This window comes from Dromiciops gliroides, chromosome 2 (genome assembly GCF_019393635.1).
Source record: "Dromiciops gliroides isolate mDroGli1 chromosome 2, mDroGli1.pri, whole genome shotgun sequence".
In the NCBI taxonomy this organism is placed as follows: Eukaryota; Metazoa; Chordata; class Mammalia; order Microbiotheria; family Microbiotheriidae; genus Dromiciops; species Dromiciops gliroides.
The window spans coordinates 352,510,460-352,531,272 of NC_057862.1; the positions used below are offsets into that span (position 1 = coordinate 352,510,460).

The following is a 20,813-nucleotide window of genomic DNA, read 5'->3' on the forward strand; positions in this document are numbered from 1 at the left end:
GGCCTCTGAGGGCAGGACCATGCGTCTTTTCTTTGGTGTCAGGAAGTGACGTTTGCTTGTGGGAGGAAGAAGGGGGAGGCTGGGGCTCTTACTCTCTTTCCTGAGGACTCCGGTGGAGAAGGGAGCTAGAAATGCTCTCTCCCTTTAACAGATAGAGGAATCTAGGCCTTTCTCTCTCTCTTTACCAAATTCTTATTCTCCTTAATAAATGCTTAGAAGTCTAATTTTTGCTAAAGCTTATAATTTATTGGTGACCACTCATTAGTTATTTTAGACAGTATAGCTAGAATTTTAGCCCTTACATTACCCATGCATAGTCTGAGACATCAGAGTCCTTCATTTCACTTGCTTGAAAGCAGGCTCATGAAACAACTTTATACCTCAGGAATGAGTCATTGTTAGCCAGTTCCCCACTACTTAGATATCCAAGGTGCGATATGAATGCAGGTCCTCAGATTTCAGAGCCAATGCTTTATTTCATACTGTTTCCCTGGGCAGGGAAAGATCCTTCAGTTTTGAATCCAGTGATGACGTAAGCTTCAGTCCTGCTTCTCAGAACATGACCTGAACCTTTCTTGCTATTACTTTCTCCATATAATAATATTTGATAGTTGTGTGGATGCTTCCAAGTCTGACATTCTGGGTTTTCTGTTTTAAGGACTCTGACTTTCTGTATTCTATGTTGCAAAGTTCCTTATAGCTTAAGATTAACAAAATCTCAGGCTGAGAAAGGACCAGGGAGACCATCTAGTCCAACCTGATTCTAACTACAAGATACCTGTCAAGTGGTCATCCAACCTTTGCTCAAAGATCTCTAGGAAGAGAGAACTCCCCATCTCCAGAGTTTGTTCATTCCACTTTTCAACAGCTCTAATTTTTAAGAGGTAAGTCAGATGGTACAGTGGATAGAGTGCTGGGCCTGAGGTCAGGAAGACTCATGTTCCTGAATTCAAATCTGACTTCAAACACTATGTGACCCTGGAAAAGTCACTTAACTATGTTTGCCTCAGTTTCCTCATCTGAAAAATGAACTGAAGAGGGAAATGGAAATCACTTCATCATCTTTGATCAGAAAACTCCAAAAGGGTCGTGTAAAGTTGGATGCAACTGAACAATAAAAATTTTAAGAATTTTTTTTAAGTTGAATTTTCCACTTTACAACTTCTATCCTTGTTCTGCCATCTGAGAGCAATCAGAACAAATTGAATTCAGTTTATATGTACCAACTACCTGAGTGATTAAAGACAGCTATCCGTCCTTCAGTTTTCCCCATGCTAGACATCTTTAATTCCTTTAGCATAGAGTTTTTAGCATGGGATCCATGGACTATCAAGCAAGCAATCTATTGTTAGATTTCAGGGGAGTTGTGAGCTTGGATAGGAAAAAAAACATCTTTATTTTCACTTAACCTCTAACTAAAATGTAACCTTTCCTATAATTATTTTTAAAATTTAGGACTTATAAAAGAGGTCAGTAGACTTCATCACATTGCCAAATGAATACATAGCATACACACACACACACACACACACACACACACACAAATTAACAACTCATGTTTAACAAGTTCTTTTATGGCGTAATCTTGAGACACTAGCAGTGGAGATTCATATGATGTTTTAGGCTTTTTAAATCATTTTCCTCACAACAGTACTATGAAGTAAGTAATATGTTACTCACCTTTTATAAATGAAGAAACTAAGGCTCAGTGAAACTATATGATTTGTGTATGGCCACACAATTAATGTGTCAGAACTGGGATTAAAGTTCATGTCTCTTAGACTTCAAGTCCTGTGATTTTTCTTCTACATCAAAATGCATCCATTAGACACAATGGAAACACTTGTTTTATTTGTTTAGGTCAGAATAAAATATATATTTTAATTGTCCATAGCCTAACTCTTCTCTCTCCCCACATTCCCTCCCTTGCTCTGTTAATGATACTGTTTATCTTCCTGTAGCCCCATTTCAGTCTCCCTCTTTTTGTACCCTCATCACAGGTTGAAAATTCTAATGATCTGTGTATTCTGTTTGGTAAAGGAATTCTGGAAATTGTAAGTGGCTATTCATTGGAAGATTTGAATTACTGGGTTTGGGTATGCACAGTTCCTCCCCACCCAGGAAAAGCAGGTATAGCAAGTTTCCCCAATAACCGTGAGAAAATTCTTTGGATAGTGTATAGACTAGATGTCTTCTAATATCACTCTCAACCTTGATATTCTGTGATTTGAGTTATATAGTAGAAAGAACCCTGACTTTGGAATCAGAGTAGCAGTGTTTGAATTACAACTTTACCAATTCCTAGCTGCGGGACCTTGGGTAAGTACGTTAACTTCTGTAGGCTTTGGTTTCTTCACCTGAAAAATCAATGATTTGGATCCGATAATCTCTAAGGTCCTTTCTATCTGTAAATACTATGATTCAATAATAAGTACACATAAAACCCAAAGTACTGTATTTGACATTGCTTCAGCTGCTTGTCTCCTCATCAGGGTCTTGTTTGAGATATCCCTTAGTTCCATCAACAACAAAACAATAAACCAAAGAAATAAACAAACTGACCCTCAAATATTTGCCAAGTTTTTTTTTTATTGGAGGTGAGTTAGTGAGGGAATACTGTAGCTACTGAACCACTTGGAAGTTTAGCATTTCCCGTCATGTTTGTAGCCAAGCTGCCCATTCTTTTCCCTAAAAGAAAGAGATATATTTCTTAGAGACAAAGTCACTCTCCACCTTACATTAATGGAGCTTTCACAGAATCCCTTTGAATGTCAATAGACCCCAGGTCCCCTAGTCTTCCTCTCTGTGTTATTATTTCTCCTTGTGACTCCTTCCTTAGTAGGCAGCATGCTTTAGTGGAAAGAGGACAGGGAGGAGGTTCATGAGACTTGGTTTCAAATCCAGGTCCTTCTACTTACTAGCCATATGTCCTAGGGCCACTCATTCCTCCCTATTTGAATCTCAGATTCTTCATATGTAAAATGGCTTTGGAAATTTTCCTACTCTCTACTTCAGGACATAGTGGTGGGGAAAGTGTTTTAGACTATACAAAACACAAGAGAAATAAAAATTATAATGGGGATGACTTCCACCTACATTCTCACAACAGTTTGTCTTCTTTAGTAATTCACCTGCAGAGTAGAAGTGAATTGAAGGCTGTGACAAAAGAATTTTAAACCCTGTTTGACCCAGGTGTAGAAATGCCAAGGAAAAGCAGGGACCTTCTGTTGCGGGTGTGTGGTGCTTTACATTAGAATGGATTGTCTCCATAGGTACTGAATCTTTAGTAACCAGAGGGATTGGAGTAGAGGCTGGATGACCAGATATTTAAATGTTACACAGATATTTTTGAATAAAAACTAAATTTGTGGAGTTCAAAAAAAATAAGTTTTCCCCTATCTTTCACTCCTCCTCTCCCCTATGTTCCCCAACCCCTGGTATTCAGAAGTAATGTGTCTTTATACTCACATAGCTACTTTGCAGAATTCACAGAGGTTCTTGTAGGTCTGGCCATCTGTTCCACACACGGGTTTTTTAAGATTGGGACATTCAGTCTTTTCTCCTGGGGCAGGTGCCTTGAATTTTTTGCACTGGGCCTGCAATAGCAACACAATAATTTCAGTTCTTCACCCAAGAAGATTCTAGGGTTTAGAACTAGAGATATCTTATGAATACTTTGGTCTCTAACCATTTTATTTACTGACGGGGAAACAGAGAAATTGCCCAAGGTCACAGAAGAAATACTTAAGAGAACTGGTATTTGAAGCCTGCTATCTGATTACAAACCCAGGGGCCTTTCCACTACCCCATTGCTGGCTCCACACAGCAGGTGCCACTAGATGGAGACCTGGTTTACCCTCTGTTTGCTTAACTCCAGAAATCCATTTACCTTCCAACCACCACAGGGGCCAATTTGTTTTATAGACTCAATAAAATCTTAGTGTGATTAGTTATAATTAGCATTTAGGGAGTGTTTGTAGAAATGAAACTTCACTGGGAAAGTTTCATAGAATCATAAACTCTTAGAGTTGGAAGGGATTCTGGAAGCCATGTAGTCTAGCCAGTGCTGAGCAGGAGTACCCTCTAGAACAGCTCAGATATGGGCTCCTTCAACTTCTCACTTTCCAGGAGAAAAAGACTCATTACTCTCTGAGGTAGCTTATCCCACTTTTGGAAAACTCTCATTGTTAAAAACCTTCCCCTCTGGGGAGCAGCTAGGTGGTGCAGTGGATAAAGCACTGGCCCTGGATTCAGGAGGACCTGAGTTCAAATCCAGCTTCAGACACTTGACACTTACTAGCTGTGTGACCTTGGGCAAGTCACTTAATACTCATTGACCCACAAAAAAACAAAACAAAAAACCCAAAATCTTCCCTTCTGAAGCTGCTCTTCCTTTTTCACCTTCTACAATTACTGTGACACCTAGCTCTGCTCTCTGGGATCAAGCAGAAAAAGGTCCAACTTCTTTTACTTATGAGAGTCCTAAAATAGCTAAAAACAACCATTAGTACTATCCTTTGCCTCCCCTGTCTTCAGTTCTTCAGGGTTAGCATAGACAAATCCCTTCAAAAGATCCTCAAATCATATGGTTTCTAGACTCCTTACAATTTCTGGTTTCTCTATTCTGGCTAAACATGATGCATAGAACCACATACAGAATTGTAGATGTTATCTGGCCCACACAAATAATGAAGAAAAAAAAAGACACTACTTGAAACACCAAGGTCAAAGAAGAAGGAAGAGGAACATGAATCAGTGGAGCTGGACCAGGACAGGACCATAGGAGATGATCTAGGCCAACACTCTGATTCTACAGAAGGCAAAATAAACGGAGGTCCAGAGAAATGGAGTATCTGATCACACAGGCAGTAAATAGCAGAGCACTGATTTGATCTCAGGGCTTCTGAATTTAAGTCTATATCTCTTTTCAAAACACAATTCACAGCCCAGGTGAAAGGGTAAGAGTAAGAAGGAGAAAAGAGAGTCAAGAAGGTTCTAAGGAAGTGAATGAGTTGTGTTATGTGTGGAGCTGTGAGTCTGAGGAAAAAGAAGATCTGGAATAGCTGTACTGGCCAAGTACAGCTCCCTCAGCATGAATTTGGGGTGGATCCTTTCACAAGAATGTTTTGCATCTAACAGCAATAGACAAAAGGGGAGGACATTACAGTTCAGTCCTGAGAACAGCAAATAGCACTGGGCAATGTAGGGATGAGGACTTGGTTACTGACTTCCTGTATGTCAAGGACTATTAATGGAAGGACTGACTTCTTCAGTCAGGCAGAACTAGGCATTGTGGGAGACAAAATTTTATTTCAAATTTAAGACTTTTCCCCATTAGTATAGCTTGTAGTCACTTTTAAGAAGACTAAATGCTATTTACATCCAGAGAAAGAAATGGTAGAGTCTGATTACAGATTGAAGTGTACGATTTTTCATCTTTTTTTCTTTTAGTCTGTGTCTTTTGTTCATAAAATGACTAATATGGAAATTTGTTTTGCATGATTGCACGTGTATAACCTATATCAATTTACTTACTATGTCAGGGAGGAGGAAAGAGAGGAGGGAGAAAATTTGGAATTCATTTTTTTTAATAAATGTTAAAAATGGTCTTTACATGTCATTGGAAAAATAAAATATTAAAAAATTTAAAGGACTAAATAATACAGTGTAAGGTTTCCATAGAGTTCCATGAAAGAATAATTTTCAGAAAAGGAGGCACAGAGTCTCTGTGGCAAGAATACGAATTTTTTATTATTCTTTTATCTACAGTAGCACTGGAAGAGTTAGTACACTGATATGCTATGGCCAATGAAAAAGGAGAATGAAGTCTTGCAACATAGTCCATTAAAGCTAGAATAGACATTTAGAACCTCTACTATCATGTGTTAGTTCTGAAAAGTACCTTAGATTCTAGTTCTTAAACTGTGGGCCTCAACCCCATATTGGGTTGCGTAACTTAATGTGGGGCTTGTGAAGACTTTGGCAACAGTAAAAGGTTATGTGTACCTATTTTATATACCTGTATACCCTGGGTCACATAAAAATTTCTTGGACAAAAACGGGTATCGAGGAGGGGAAAAAAAGCTCAGCTTCTTAAATCATTTACTTTTGAATATTAAAGCTAGGAAAGACTTAGAATGTCCAAGTTGAGGAGAGATCTTAAAACCCCAAATTATAGAATTTTAAAGGTGGAATGCACCTTAGCCTATAAAATGGAATTGTCCAATCAGTGTGCCCTTTTCCACGTGTAAGTGGCTGAAATGTCTCCCCTTCTAGTAAACCTTTCTGGGTATTCTCTAATCAGAAAGGACTTCTCTCTCACAATATCTTATTCCTCTAAATTCACTTCCATAATCTCCATTATTGGTAGGTCTATGTGCCCCTGTCACATCCTCCTATAAGACAGTAATTTCCATGAGGATAGGGACCTGGCCTGATGCTTCTATGTGTCACTCCCAGAACCAATGAGTTCATCCAAATAGGCTTGGGTCATCTGAATGACAAACCAATTGTAGGACCAATGGATGATTGGTCACTTATCTTCTGCTTTGAGAAGAATGGAGCCTCTAGTAGAGAAAGTAGCACATACCTGATAGCCACCTTGACTTACAGCATCTGGAATTAAGGAGACATCAAATATTCATGAGATAACACATTATGGTTTGGAAGAATCACAGAATGTCAGAGCTAGACAAAACTTAACATAGAATCCAGAATAAATGAGCCAGAAGAAACCCTATAGAATAATTCAATCTGCTCATTTTAGAAATGGACAAAATGAAATCCAAAGAAGATGGACTTGAACTTCATCAAATTCACTTGGATAGAGCTGTGATTGGACCCCTAGACCTGTACTCTTATTACTTGTTCAGTTGTTTCAATCATGTCTGACTTTGTGACCCTATTTGGGATTTTCTTGGCAAACATGCTGGAATTGTTTGCCATTTCATTCTCTAGCTCATTTTATAGATGAGGAAACTGAGGCAAAGAGGATTAAGTGACTTGCCCACAGTCATACAGCTATTGTCTAAATCCAGATTTGAACTTAGGAAGATGAGTCTCCCTAACTCCAGGTCCAACACTATATCCACTGTGCCACCTATCTGCCCCATCACCACTCAAGAAAACAACTTTTAGAGCAAATAAATAAAGAATAATTTTTAAAATATGGGTTTGCGAAAATTATTCCAATAATAGACTCTTGGAAGAATCAGTAAAATTGATAAATAAGTCCACTGTCAATAAATAACAATAAGTCATTTACATATAACTATAAGATGCCTTATATACTTAATTCTCACAACAGCACTATAAATAATACAACTATTATTTTCCCCAATTCATAGATAAAGAAAATTGAGGCCCTGAAGGGGGAAGTGCTTTGTATGAGGTCACATAGTAAGTTTATAGCAGAATAAGACTGGAATAGACCTAAAGCTAAAAGGGATTATCTCACTCTATCCTCTCATTTTACAAATGGACACCAAATGATTTGTCCAAGGTCATAGTGATAGTAAATGACAGCAGTGGGCCTTGAACCCAGGTGCTCTGACTCAACAGCACAGCGTTTTCCCATAACACCATGCTGCCTCACTGACTCTTTGGACTCCCAGCTCAATGCTCTCCCCATTACACAGTGCCTTCTTTAGTGCTGTGTTTAAAAAATACTCTTCTAGATATTCTAATCTTTTGTAGAAGGAGACATGAAAATGTATATGTGTCAATTTTTCTTATATAACTAAGTGACGATAATGGACGCATTATTAGTCATATGCTCATAGGAACAACAGATCTATAGGCATTCTTGGAGTATGGTCTCAGAGAGCAATAGAATCACAAAATTTATCTGAGGTACAGAACCCTTCATATCACAGAGCTAAAAGCAACCTCAAATAATATCTAAAATATCCCTTACCCAAAGCATGATTCTTATCCTTGATCAGTGCTCATGCTTCTTTGAGGTTCTCCTTATATGATTACAAGAGACTCCTAGCTGTTGCACAAATAGGCTATTTTTTTTCCCTCAGAACACAACTTACTTTCTGAGGCAGTGAAGAACACAGTACAAAGCCCTGGATATAACGAGTCAGTAGATTCATTAGGGCAGTTGGGCAGTACAGTGGCTATAGCACTGGATATGAAGTCAGGAAAACCTGAGTTCAAATTTGTCCTCAAACACTTACTAACTGGATGACCCAGGGCAAGTCACTTAACCCTGTTTGCCTCAGTTTTCTCATCTGCAAAAGTGGGTTGGAGAAGGAAATGGTAAGCCACTCTAGTATTTTTGCCAAGAAAACCCCAAATGGGGTCACAAAGAGTCAAAAATGACTGAACTTCCTACTTCAGGCACAGAACTCGATCTATTTCACCACCTAGCCCTTATCTGGCCCATGATTGGTTGGTTCATAAGGTCCATAATCCCATTGCTGGTAGACTGGAGAAATAAAAGATCTTGCACTCACCCACAATTAAGAAGGCATAGGTTAAGCACAGCAGAATCATTGAGCTACGTGAAGAAGTCATGGCAGTGCGGGGTGACTGTTCTGTTGAGAATTCAGTGGTGTAGTGCCTGAGTGAGGCCCCCAAGTGGCATTTATAAGGGGATCCATGGACAGACAGCTAAATGTTCATACACAGGGCATTCAGCCAGATCCTCCACCCTAGTGATGAAATCTGCTTTTCCAGTCCTCACAGAGAGAGGCACCAGGAATTAAAAGATGCTTGCTCCAGGGATGTTCTGTGCAGGCAGGTAGACTCATCACACTGATAGCTCCACTCAAATATATCTGCAAATAGTAGCTACCATATCACACACCCTGAGCTGAGTGTCTAACTGTGCTTAATGAAGGCCACACCCAATCCATTTCCCTGAACTGTGCAGTTTTAGAGAATTTGATCCAGGGAGTCCTGGGAACTCTGTGATAGTGGGGCCATCCAGCTCTGTCTTTGGCCACAATCAGATAAAAGAATGCAAGGATTTCCAGGTTTCCCTTTCCTCTCTGAGGCAAATGATCCCCCCTTATCCTCTAATTTATCCTCCAACTTTTAGTTGTTTTTTACCCCCATTTAGAGTCTGGGCCTCCCTTTCCATGGTTAGATCTCTCGTCCCCAACTCCCACTCTTACCCCACACAGCTAGGTGGCACAATGAATATGAGACTTGACTTGGAGTCAGGAATACCTAGGCATAAATCTGACCTCAGACACTTAACTAGCTGTGACTTTGAGTGAGTTACTCTGTCTGCCTCAGTTGCTTCAACTGTAAAATGGGGATAAATAACATGTACCTCCCAGGGTTGTTGTGAGGATAAAATGAGATAATATTTGTAAAACACCTAGCACAGTGCCTCACTAGTAGATGCTATATAAATGTTAATTACCTTCCTTTCCTTTTCTTCTCAACCCTACCTCCTTCAAACTAGGGTATGATAATGCCCTTAGCCTTACTAGAATCTGACTCCCCAGAGTTTTGATTTACCTGCTTCCCTCATTTTCTCAGCATCTGTCTCATTCTCTTACAGGGTGACATCCTCAGTCGGTATATGATTCCTCTCAGAAAGAGTCATTAAAAAGATTTCTTTCCCTTTTCTCTTCATTAATTCTCTTTGCTTCCTATTGATTCTGAGCTTTTATTTTTTGATTCTTGATGTTTATACTTATATATTCTTTTGTTTCTGCTTTCTTTGTGGACATAAAGCTTCTAAAATACTGATTTTGAGTTTCTAAATCATTTCTATGTTATTGTCCTGTAGATGTCGCCCCCTTTCCTTCTGTCTATTGATACCCCTCAGAAATATCAATTTTTCCCTCCAAGGGACTGAAAAAACAACTTTATCCAATATCTGTGGCAAGATTTGAATGTAGTCTACCCCTGTGCTCACTATAACACTCAGTCTTATTTTCACAGAGACAAAAAAGAAATTGTTGAAAAGTCATCCATTCATTCAACATATTTTCATTAAGCTCCTGTGATAGCTTATGCACAATGAATGGCCCCGGAGAGACAAAGATAAAACAAAATCATGTCTCTGACCTCAAGAAATAGATAATCTAAAAAAGAGATATGGCAAATCTCTAAATGTCTGTAATACAAGGCATAACATGATAAACTGATAGGTGTGTTCTAAATTTAATTTTAGATTTAAAATAAATTTAGATTTAAGAAGATAGAAATGTCATTCAGTAAGATTTATTAAGTTTCTATTTTGTACCATGTCCAGGCCTGGGCACTACAGGCACAAAGAAAAAAACCAAATTATCTCTACTCTCAAGGAACATATATCCTGGCAGGGGTGGGGAGAGTGGTGATCAAATCAGTGCTTATAGAATTGAAGCAGGGAATCATCCATTGGAACATGCTTGGAATTGCTCTTCCTTTTTCTAGTTGACCACATGGAAAGTGTTCTGGTGACCAGCGTCCATGGTTGTCATCATCTGCCCTTCTGTAGAAGTATCAATTCTTACAAGAGATGGAGAAGACAGAAGTATTGCCTTGTGATATAAATTTTCCCAAATTTCTCATTACAGAGATCATTCTACCTTCTGGTCTCCCTATGATCATTTGTTTCCCATTTGTCATAGAATCTTTTTCGATGGATCCGTGTTCTTCTACCCTTCTGGATACTGGTTATTCCCAGGAGCTCTGATTCTCTATTTCCTGAGGTTGAATGCTGTTCATGGAAATACAACACTCACCCAGAGGTCTTAATACCTTTCTTACAACCAGATCCTTGCAGATTAATATAAGATCCCCATCTCCCACCATAGAGTTCCTTTTCTTTCCTCCTGTTTTAATTCCTCTCTTTGCCACCTAGAACATACTCCTATAGTTCTTTTCCTTCCCAAAAGAAGTAGTTGTTTTCCCTTCATCGTTTAACATTGACTTGATTAGGGTATATCACACTAGTCCCTTTATATTCTATCTCCCCTCTCATCTTTCATGCTACCTCTCAATCTTCAACTTAGTCTCATCAAAAATAAAAATAAAATACATTCATTCACCTATGGCAGGGTAAAGTGATTTAATCTGTGTTTTGGGCCTGTGGTTCAACCATCATTTCTATTTAATTTCCACTTTCACATTTATCTTTGTGTATTTTTAGAAATAAATATTTTCTTAAGGTTTTCCCTCTTGTGTTATTCTTGTTGTTTTTGTTTATTGTTATTGTTTTTAATTTCATAGGGGCAGCGAGACAGTACAGTGCTTAGAGTGCTGGACCTGGAATCAATAAGATCTGAGTTCAAATCCAGATTTATTTACTAGTTATGTGACTATGAACAAGTCTCTTAACCTCTTTTGTACCTCTGTTTTCTCACCTGTAAAGTTGTGATAATAATAAAACTTACCTCCCACTGTTATTGTGGGGATAAAATGAGACAATATTAGTAAAATGCTTCATATATGTAGTGCTATACATATATGTATACATATGTGTATATATCATATAAAGTTATATATAAATGCTAGTTATTGTTATTTCTCCCTCCAGTTTTCTCCTTTTTTCTGAAGTAATTTATTTTAATTGTGTTTTCCTATCTTGCTGTATTTACTTTTCTTGTGTTTCTGTTATCTAAAATATTTATAAATATCTTCTGTGATTAAAAAAAAAAGAATGCTTCAAATGCCACTGAAAAAATGGTTATTTTTTACTAATGATCAAGTTCAACCTTTCAGGATATGTCCCCTTGGGCTGCATCTTGAAGTGGTGGTTGTTGTTGTTATTGAGTCCTTTCTAACTCTTCATGAGCTATGGCCAATAGCAAGCCAAGCCTTTCTATCCTGCACTATCTCTCAAAATCTGTATTGATCTTTACAGCATCAAGCTTTCTTTTCCGAACCAGACACATCCACACCTGAGCTTTCTTTCAGCATTGGCCCAGCTGCTTCATTAGTAGTAGAGCAACTTGTAGTTGTCCTTTACTCTCCCCCAGTAGTGTACTGGACACTGTCCTGAGGGGCTCATATTATGATATCATCTCTTTATATCATTTTGGTACTGTCCATGGGGTTTTCTTGGCAAAGATACTAGAGTAGTTTGCTGTTTCCTTCTTTAGTGGATCACCTTTTGTCAGAACTCTCCATTATGACCTCTCCACTATCTTGGCTAACTCTGCATGGCATAGTTTATAGTTTCATTGAACTACACGAGCCCCTCCATTATGATAAGGCCATGATCCAGGCAGGGATATATCATTTTTGGGTGGGGAATAAATTATTTCTTTTCCTTCTATAGTTTTTGATGGCTAGATAATAGTATTGGGTTATTTGAATTTCCTTTCCTTAATATTTAAATATTTTTCTCTTGGTTGCTTGCAGATTATGTTGTTCATCAATGGAATTGTTCAATTTAACTACTATGTTTCTTTACATTTGAGTTTGTAGCACAATGTTCCTCACAACTCCCAGAGGATATTTGTTGACTATTTTGATTCATACTTTGTTTTCTGTATTCAGAAGTTCTGGTTAGTTTCTTTGTATCAGTTTTAGCATCATATTGTTTCAGTGTTTTAACTTGTCATGTTCCTCTGTGAGACCTATGATACTTAAGTTGCCTCTGCATGTTGTCCTCGTAATCAATATGTTTTGCTTTTATACGATTCATGTGTTCTTTTAGCATTACTGATTTTTGCATCTCTTCTCCAAATTTGCCCTTTGCTTCTCTATGTTTTTATTCTCAATCAGTTGTCCTCTCTTTTGTTTCTTTGGAGAGATTTACCAAGGTTTTTGTTGTTTTTAAAATAGTATCAATGGAGGCAGCTAGGTGGCACAGTGGATAAAGCACCGGTCCTGGAGTCAGGAGGACCTGAGTTCAAATGTGGCCTCAGACGCTTGACACTTACTTATGACCCTGGGCAAGTCACATAACCCCAATTGCCTCTCCAAAAAAAAAATAGCATCTATGATTTCGGTTATGCAAGCCATCTATTTTGCTTTCACAATTGTTATTTCTCTCTTGAACAATTTAGAAACAACTGTGGTTCCATGCTATCTTGGTGAATCACAGGATTTTCTCCCTCATCATTGTTGGTTCAATTTCCTTTATTTCAAATATTTACTTAGAGATTTTTGGATTTGTTTAGATGTCTTGCTGACCATCTTCCCTTCAGTTTTCATATCCTCACTGATTATTTATTTCCTTTTGCTTGATATTTTCGCTTAGTTTTCTTCCTTCTGGTATCTTTGATAATGTTATTGTTTTCCACCCTTTTCACATCCCCTTATTTCTTACTTTCTAATTTCTTCTACTGGACTGGCAGGTGGCCTGAGGACCTGACCTCTCAGTTTCCTCCCATTTTAGAGATTTCACTTTCTGCTGACTTCAATCCCTAATCTAAGTGACTTCTGAAGAGTTAGAACTTGTCCAAACTAGATACCAGTTACCTTCCTTTAGTCCTAGTGCATTCCCTGGGGAATTCTGCCCCAGTTCATTCTGTTCTTTAGTTTTCTGTCTGAGAGCTGCTGTAGGTACTGCTACCCCAGGAAGAGTGAGCTTCCACTTTCCTATACCTTAATTCATCAGACTGTTACCTTGTTTGACTTAAGATCTTGGCCCATGGAGAGCTATAATTATTTTATTTTGTACATATAATTTCCTTATAATTATGAGGAATTTTCAAAGTTCATGAGCACTGAAGAAAATGTCTAGCCTACCATCACATTGGTCACATGATCAGAAGTTGACAGCAAGACTTATTCAACCTCCCTCCATGGTGTCTTTTTTTGTTAAAATTGCATTCATTTTATTTGAAATTAAATAAATGCAATGAGAATTTTCATATACAAAGTAGAGCCTAAAATAGGATTGTACATGAAACCATGTATCTATATTACATACAATTGGCTTTTCCTTTTTAAGTTTATAACAAATTCAAGTTATAAAGTTCGAAAAGCTGCCCTGCTTGTTTGTGTTTTCTTCCAGCATACTTGCTGTTCTCTTTTGTACATTAAAAATGTTTCAATGGCTCTCTTTTCTTTTTCTTTTCATAACTTTATCACTAACTTCTTTATCCCCACACGCAAATTGAAACAAACAAGCAAAAACAAAACTCTTGTACCAAATATACATAATCAACCAAAATAAATTCCCAGAGTCCACATCTGGAATTATTTATCTCATTCTGAACCATGAGTCTATTACCTCACTGTAAGAAGGTTAGTAGCATGTTCCAGTATCAGTTCTATGGAATCATGTTCATTCATCATATTGAACCCAATTCTTAGGTCTTTCAAAGTTGCTTTCCTTTTCAATGTTGTTCTTATTATATAAATTGCTACCTAGGTTCTGATCAGTTCACTATGTATAAATTAACAAATATTTTCCCTTTCGTCATTTTATAGGATAATATTTTATTACATACATATACCATAATCTGTTAATTCAATTCCCAGTTGATGGGAATCCACTCATTTACAAATCTTGAATATTATAACATTATAACATTTCTCCCCTCAGGATTCCCTGAAGGACTGGGAGGTGGCTTCTATAACGCTACAGCTCATGAACACCACTGGTATTCTTCCTTCCATGATTTTTGGTTAATATCACTTAGCCAGATTTAATTAGCTTTTATAAAGGGGGTATTTACCAAAATGGTATGAAAAGAATAGTTCATATAAAATATCCCTTCAAAGTCTGTGACATACTCTTTTACCAATAAATACAGAGTCCAGGAGAAAGTGACTTGAAGTTTTGACAAATATTGGAAAATGGGTAACTTAAAGTCTTTGGTTACTGGGAGTTCTTTGGTCCCCTTTGGGGATAAACCAATGAAGTTCTCCTTTAGTAAGATGTAGATTCTTTGTGTGGCTCCTTGTAGAGCCTTGAATATGGCTTTCCTCATCATGTTCGGTCTAGCCCCCACCCCTGATGCAGACACTAGCTAGACATTGTTATCCCAGGTATGCTGATAGAATGCTGATGAAAAGTCCAAATCCTTTGGTGCTTTGAAATTTACAAAGTCTTTTTTTTCTGACAAAAGGAGGAGGAAACTGATACTGAGGTCCAAGTTCATCTCCACTTTCCACCTCATATAAATGATTCCCTCTCAGTAGCAGCTCTTCCTCTTTTCTGCCACTAGACACCTGAATCCTTTGTGTTAAACCGGGTCATTGGTTTGATACAAGCCAATAGGGAAAGATGAAGTCCTTTATTCAATTTGAACAGAATTACTGTTACACTTGATAGAAATGCCAGAGATTATCCAGGTCTCATTCAAATTTAATAAATAACAAAATGTATTCTCATTTGATAAAGGTCTCAAGGTAAACAATCTTCCACTTTAAGTGGAATGTGGACATTTGATTTTCTAAATAGACAAAAAGAGCTGCTATAACTATTTGGGTATGTGTGTGTGTCTTTTTTGTTTTCCTTCGATTTCTTTTAGGGATAGATATAATCATGTTTTGTTGCATCAAAGGGTATACACAGTGAAGCGCTTTCCAGAATGGCTGAAACAATTCACATATTCATCAAGAGTGCTTTAGTGTGCCAATTTTCTTAAAGCCTCTTTAGCAATAGCCCTTTTCCTTTTTCAAGCCTTTACCAATCTGAAAGGTATGAGGTAAAATGTCAGAGTTGTTTTAATTAGTGTTTGCCTATGATTTAGAGAGGGTTTTTCCCCCCCAATATGGCCATTGAGAGTTTGAATTTCTTCCTTAGAGGACTAACTGTTCAAATCTTTTGACCATTTGGGTAATGGTTCATTGGCTCTTGTTCTAATGTATCTTAATCATCCCCTTATATATCTTAGATATATAAAGATATATCAAACCTTTACTGAAGATATATCAAAACTTTACTGACACAAAGGTTTTTAGTTTTGTGGGGTTTTTCCCCAATAAGTTGTTTCCTTTATCCTCCCAGAAATCTGGTAATGTCTACCTAAGACTAATGGTCCCCTCCAAAACCGGGATGTGGCTGCTTCAGAATGTGATCCCCACTTCCAACTAGAACCCAAACTGGTCAACAGATCAAACCCCTTTTCAAAACCTGCCTTTCAACTTTCTTGGTATTTCCCCTTCCCATGCTTCATGCCATCCTTCTTCCTCTCCCTCAGTGCTTCTTAACAATAAGCATTGACTACTTGGCAGGCAATATTCCAAAATAGAACTGATAGTGGAGTCTTGGTTTGAATCCCACCTTAAGGAGCCACAATCTATATGATCCTGGGGAAGTTATTTAACATCTCTCAGCATCTTTTAGCATTTCTAAATTGGGTGCAATAATAGCACCTAACTTATAGATTCTTGTGAAGATTTATGGAAATAATATATGCAAAATGCATTATAGATATGAAAGTGCTATCTAAAGTGTTATCACCCATTGACAATTAATACTTTAGCCAGGTTAACTGCCTCATCATCTACCATCTCTTGCACCTATCTACATGTGAGCATCACCATTTTTTCTTGTCCATGTGAATTTCCCTCCTGCCATGAGCTTCCTCTTTATGTCCTGGAAGGGAGAAAGGCAGAATTTACCATCTGGAATTCAGTTTACTTCATCTATTGAATTTGCAGAGATGTATAAACAATTCTGGCTTAGAAATCAGTTCTGAGTCCTAGCTCCCCCTTTTACTCTCTGAATCATTTTTGGACATTGGATAAGTCAATGTCTTTTTGTGGGTCTCAATTTCCTTCTCTGGCAAAGGAAGAAGTGGGACTATATCTCTAAAGATATTCAAAGATTTCTCCACTTTCAGGATTCAGAATGAACCATTTATCTAGCACTTAAGATGATACATATGGAAGTACTAATGACTATAAATGCCATTCACTACAGCTGTCTCATTTTTCAGATTAGGAAAAAGACTCAAAGAGGGAAAATTAATTTTCCAAGTTCATACAGGTAGTTAGTAGCAGAGTCAAAATTTTAGCCCATGTCCTCTGACTCTTACTCTGTAACATGCTATTAGATCACAAACTATCCCCCTCACCCAACACTACCACATATACATTGAACCATCTTGATTTACTGTTCAAACTATTTGAGTAAGCACTTAGGTGGGAGAAAAAGTGGGACAAGAGTAGAAAATACTTCACTTACCAGGTCATGGTTGCCAAGAGCATGGTTCTGGATGGACCTGATCCAGAGGAAGATAACTAGAATGGGAAGAATGCTAAACATCAGGAAGTCAAATGAAGGACTAGGGATTTTTAGCCTAGAGAATAAAATGGCTTGGAAGAGAAATGGTTGTTATTTTTAAATGTTTGAAGAACTGTGTTATGCAACAGGAGTAAGATGTGTTCTAATTGGCCCCAGAGCACAGTACTAGGAACAGTGATAGCAAGGCTAAAGGACAGTTATAGAAGGGCAGATTTTAGTTTGACATAAAAAATAAACTTCCCAACAATTAGAGCTAGCCAGTCAAACATGGAATAGACTGCCTTGGAAGAGCTTTCTGCACTAGGAGTATTTAAGCCTAGATGATTATATAAGGATTAAACTTGTTTTAGTTCAGTTCAGTTAAGTAAGTATTGATAAAACACATAAATAAGGTGTTTTACTAGGCACTAGGAATGAAAAGCCATCTTTTTTCAATGAGCATCCATTCTCCTAGGGGTATAGAACAGGGAAATAGAGATATATATTATACATTCAGGAGGGAGAAAAATGAACAGGTATCACAAAAGGTTTAGCTCATGTGGTCCAACTTGTTAAGAACCTTTCTTATCAAAGGAAAATAGAGATTCTATTAGACAAAGGTGAGAAGAGAATTTATTTCAAGAATGGGAGAAGCTTGTGCAAAGATCGGATATGATGAGAGGAAATTTAGAGTCCTAAGAGTAATAGGTAGGACAATCTGACTGAAATGCATAGTACATGAAAGGGAAACAACATAGAATTAATAGTAATAATAATAATATCTAGCATTTGTATAGCACCAGCTATGTTCCAGGCACTGTGCTAAATATATATATATATATATATATATATATACATACATACATTTGCTATATATAACATATTATCTTATTTTTCCTCACAACAAACTAGAGGTAGACATTATTATTATTATCCCCATTTTATAGTTAAGAAAACTGAGGAAAATATAAATTAAGTGACTTGCCCAGATCACACAGCTAGTGGACAGATTTGAACCCAGGTCTTCCTGACTCTAGGCCCAGCATTCTATTCACTGTGCCTCCTAGGTTACTATAATTATTCTGGAAAGGTTTGCTGAAATGAGAATTTGAAGGACTTTAAATCTCAAGCCCAGACATTTTTATTTTATCCTAGAGCCAATAGGAAGCCACTGAAGTCTACTGAGTGAGAGAAACATGGTGAGATTTATGCTTTAAGAGGATTATTTTAGCAGTTGTATAGAGGATGGATGGGAGTCTGGAAATGATGGAAGCCATTAATCCATTTAGTAAGTTAATAATCTAAGCAAAATGTAACAGAGGCCTGGAATAGGATTGTGGTCCTAGGAAATAGAGACCATACACGTGTTACATTCCTTATTCAGCAATGTTCTGCCTTAGAAGCATGACTCTTTGGCCCCAAGTCTAGCTTCCGGGCTAAGAAAACCATGTTCCTGCAATTTTCTGGCTTCTGATCCTTGTGTACTGTCCTTTGAACCATATTCAGGCTCTTCGTGTTCTGAAATCCATTGACCTGTCCCTGAACAGATGCTTCTTAGGACACCTTGAATGTAAGAGACTTTCCCATATTTCAAGTGTAAGATGATACCCAGGCAGATCAAGTTCCTATAAATTTACAACAACGTGGCAGGATGGATAGAATTCTGCACTTGGAGCTAGGAAGACTTGAGTTTGAATCCTGCCTCAAAGACTTTCTAGATGTATGATGCTGGACAATTCATTTTTGTTAGCCTGTTTCTTCATCTGTGAAATGGGGATGATAAAAGCATCTATCTCATAAGGTTGTGAGGCTCAAATAAGATAACCTACATGTTAACATGAATAAGGTCCCAATTCTTAGGGAATTTGTAATATTTTCTGCCTAGTATCAAACCATATGAAACCTTAGCATGGTTGTTTGTGGTAGCATATGAAGGAAGTTCTGCCTTTTACCACCCTGCTTGAGGTTGTATAGAGGTATTCTCTATTTCCTGTTGGATTACTGTGTAGTGGTGAAACACCTTTTAACTAGCTTTGGAGTAATAACAGAATATATATGCAAAGAATTCAAATGAATAGGAGAACTCTCTCTCCCTGGCAAATTTTAAATGAGGAGGGAAAAAAGTTGTATGCATGCAAGTTGAGGGACATTCCTTCACTCAGTAGCCATGTGAAAGTGAATAGATTGGTGCTGCTGCTTATTCTATCTCTTCTGTTTTTGTTTGTTTGTTTGATTGATTATTTTTTAATCTTAGATAAGTAACTACCAGAGATGGAAATGACCAAGTCATGACCTAGTAAGCTTTGTTTGTTTGTTTTTTTTTGTTGTTGTTGTTTTGTTCCTTTCTTTTTTTGGCAGCACAATGAGGGTTAAGTGACTTGCCCAGAGTCACACAGCTAGTACCTTGTAAGCTTTGAAAGACTGGAAGAGCTATTAGAGGTTCAGCACCCAGAGTCTATGGAAGAATGGTACTATAGCTACAGCAACTGAGGCTGGTGAGAAGTAAATTCTGAGATGTAACCTGTGTGACCAAACCCAACAATGGACTGAACCAGAACCTACAACATAGTTTCCTTCAAGCAAGTGACTTGTTCATTGGCCATACCTCACTCAGAAGCACACTGTTCACACACACACACACACACACACACACACACACACACACACGTGTAATTAATACATACTAACATGTGTGTGCATGTGTGTGTAATGGGATATTTTGGTTCTTATTATGTCTTTCAGCAAATACACCTTTGTTAAAGGAAATTGATGTTGACTAATTGTGGATATTGAGAAAAGATTGGTCAAAATAAAATGGAGGCAGTCATTATTGTTTAGATGATATTAGTACATAATAACTGGGTGAATAATTCAATGGGGACCACATTTTATGGGTGTTTGAAAGTAATAGTTTGAGATGGCCCATCCCACCACCCCATCCAATTTACTCCTAGAACTCTGAGGGGTGGGATAGACAAGTTAGCTGCAATCTAGCGTCCTGCATTACCAGTGCTAATGAGGGGTTGAGGTAGGAAGCCCAAACTCTACTGCCACATATATAAATATGTACACCCAAATCACCACATGGTAGCTATTATTATTGTCGCATCACCATATGAATCTTTCTGAGAAAGGTCGAGGTGCTCCCATACTTTTTAGGTGAAATCCATAGCCATATGCTAAATGTCACTAATACCTTAGGTGTTAAGTAGTACATAATGTTAAGAAAAGAATAGCTCTCAGGTTTTATAATTTATTGCCTATAAAGTCTTTCCAGAAGCACTATAGGAAATCACCCCCTCTCTTCTGGGAAAATATGTCTCCTACCTACCCCATAGTTCTTTCTTTCTTTCTTTCTTTCTTTCTTTCTTTCTTTCTTTCTTTCTTTCTTTCTTTCTTTCTTTCTTTCTTTCTTTCTTTCCTTCCTTCCTTCCTTCCTTCCTTCCTTCCTTCCTTCCTTCCTTCCTTCCTTCCTTCCTTCCTTCCTTCCTTCCTTCCTTCCTTCCTTTCTTTCTTCCTTCCTTCCTTCCTTCCTTCCTTCCTTCCTTCCTTCCTTCCTTCCTTCCTTCCTTCCTTCCTTCCTTCCTTTCTTTCTTTCTTTCTTTCTTTCTTTCTTTCTTTCTTTCTTTCTTTTAGTGAGGCAATTGGGGTTAAGTGACTTGCCCAGGGTCACACGGCTAGTAAGTGTTAAGTGTCTGAGCCCGGATTTGAACTCAGGTACTCCTGACTC

At 37.7% G+C, this 20,813-nt stretch overlaps 1 protein-coding gene across 1 annotated transcript; it reads right to left on the bottom strand.

The window, feature by feature from the left end:
- Positions 1–2,642: 2,642 nt before the first annotated feature.
- LOC122740220 (serine protease inhibitor Kazal-type 12-like) lies at positions 2,643–8,523 on the bottom strand. The gene is made up of 4 exons (XM_043982148.1): positions 8,463–8,523; positions 6,590–6,615; positions 3,469–3,596; positions 2,643–2,688 (listed from the first exon to the last, which is right to left on the bottom strand). Exons 1-4 carry the CDS (start codon positions 8,521–8,523, stop codon positions 2,643–2,645), a joined length of 261 nt encoding a protein of 86 aa, XP_043838083.1.
- Positions 8,524–20,813: the final 12,290 nt, after the last annotated feature.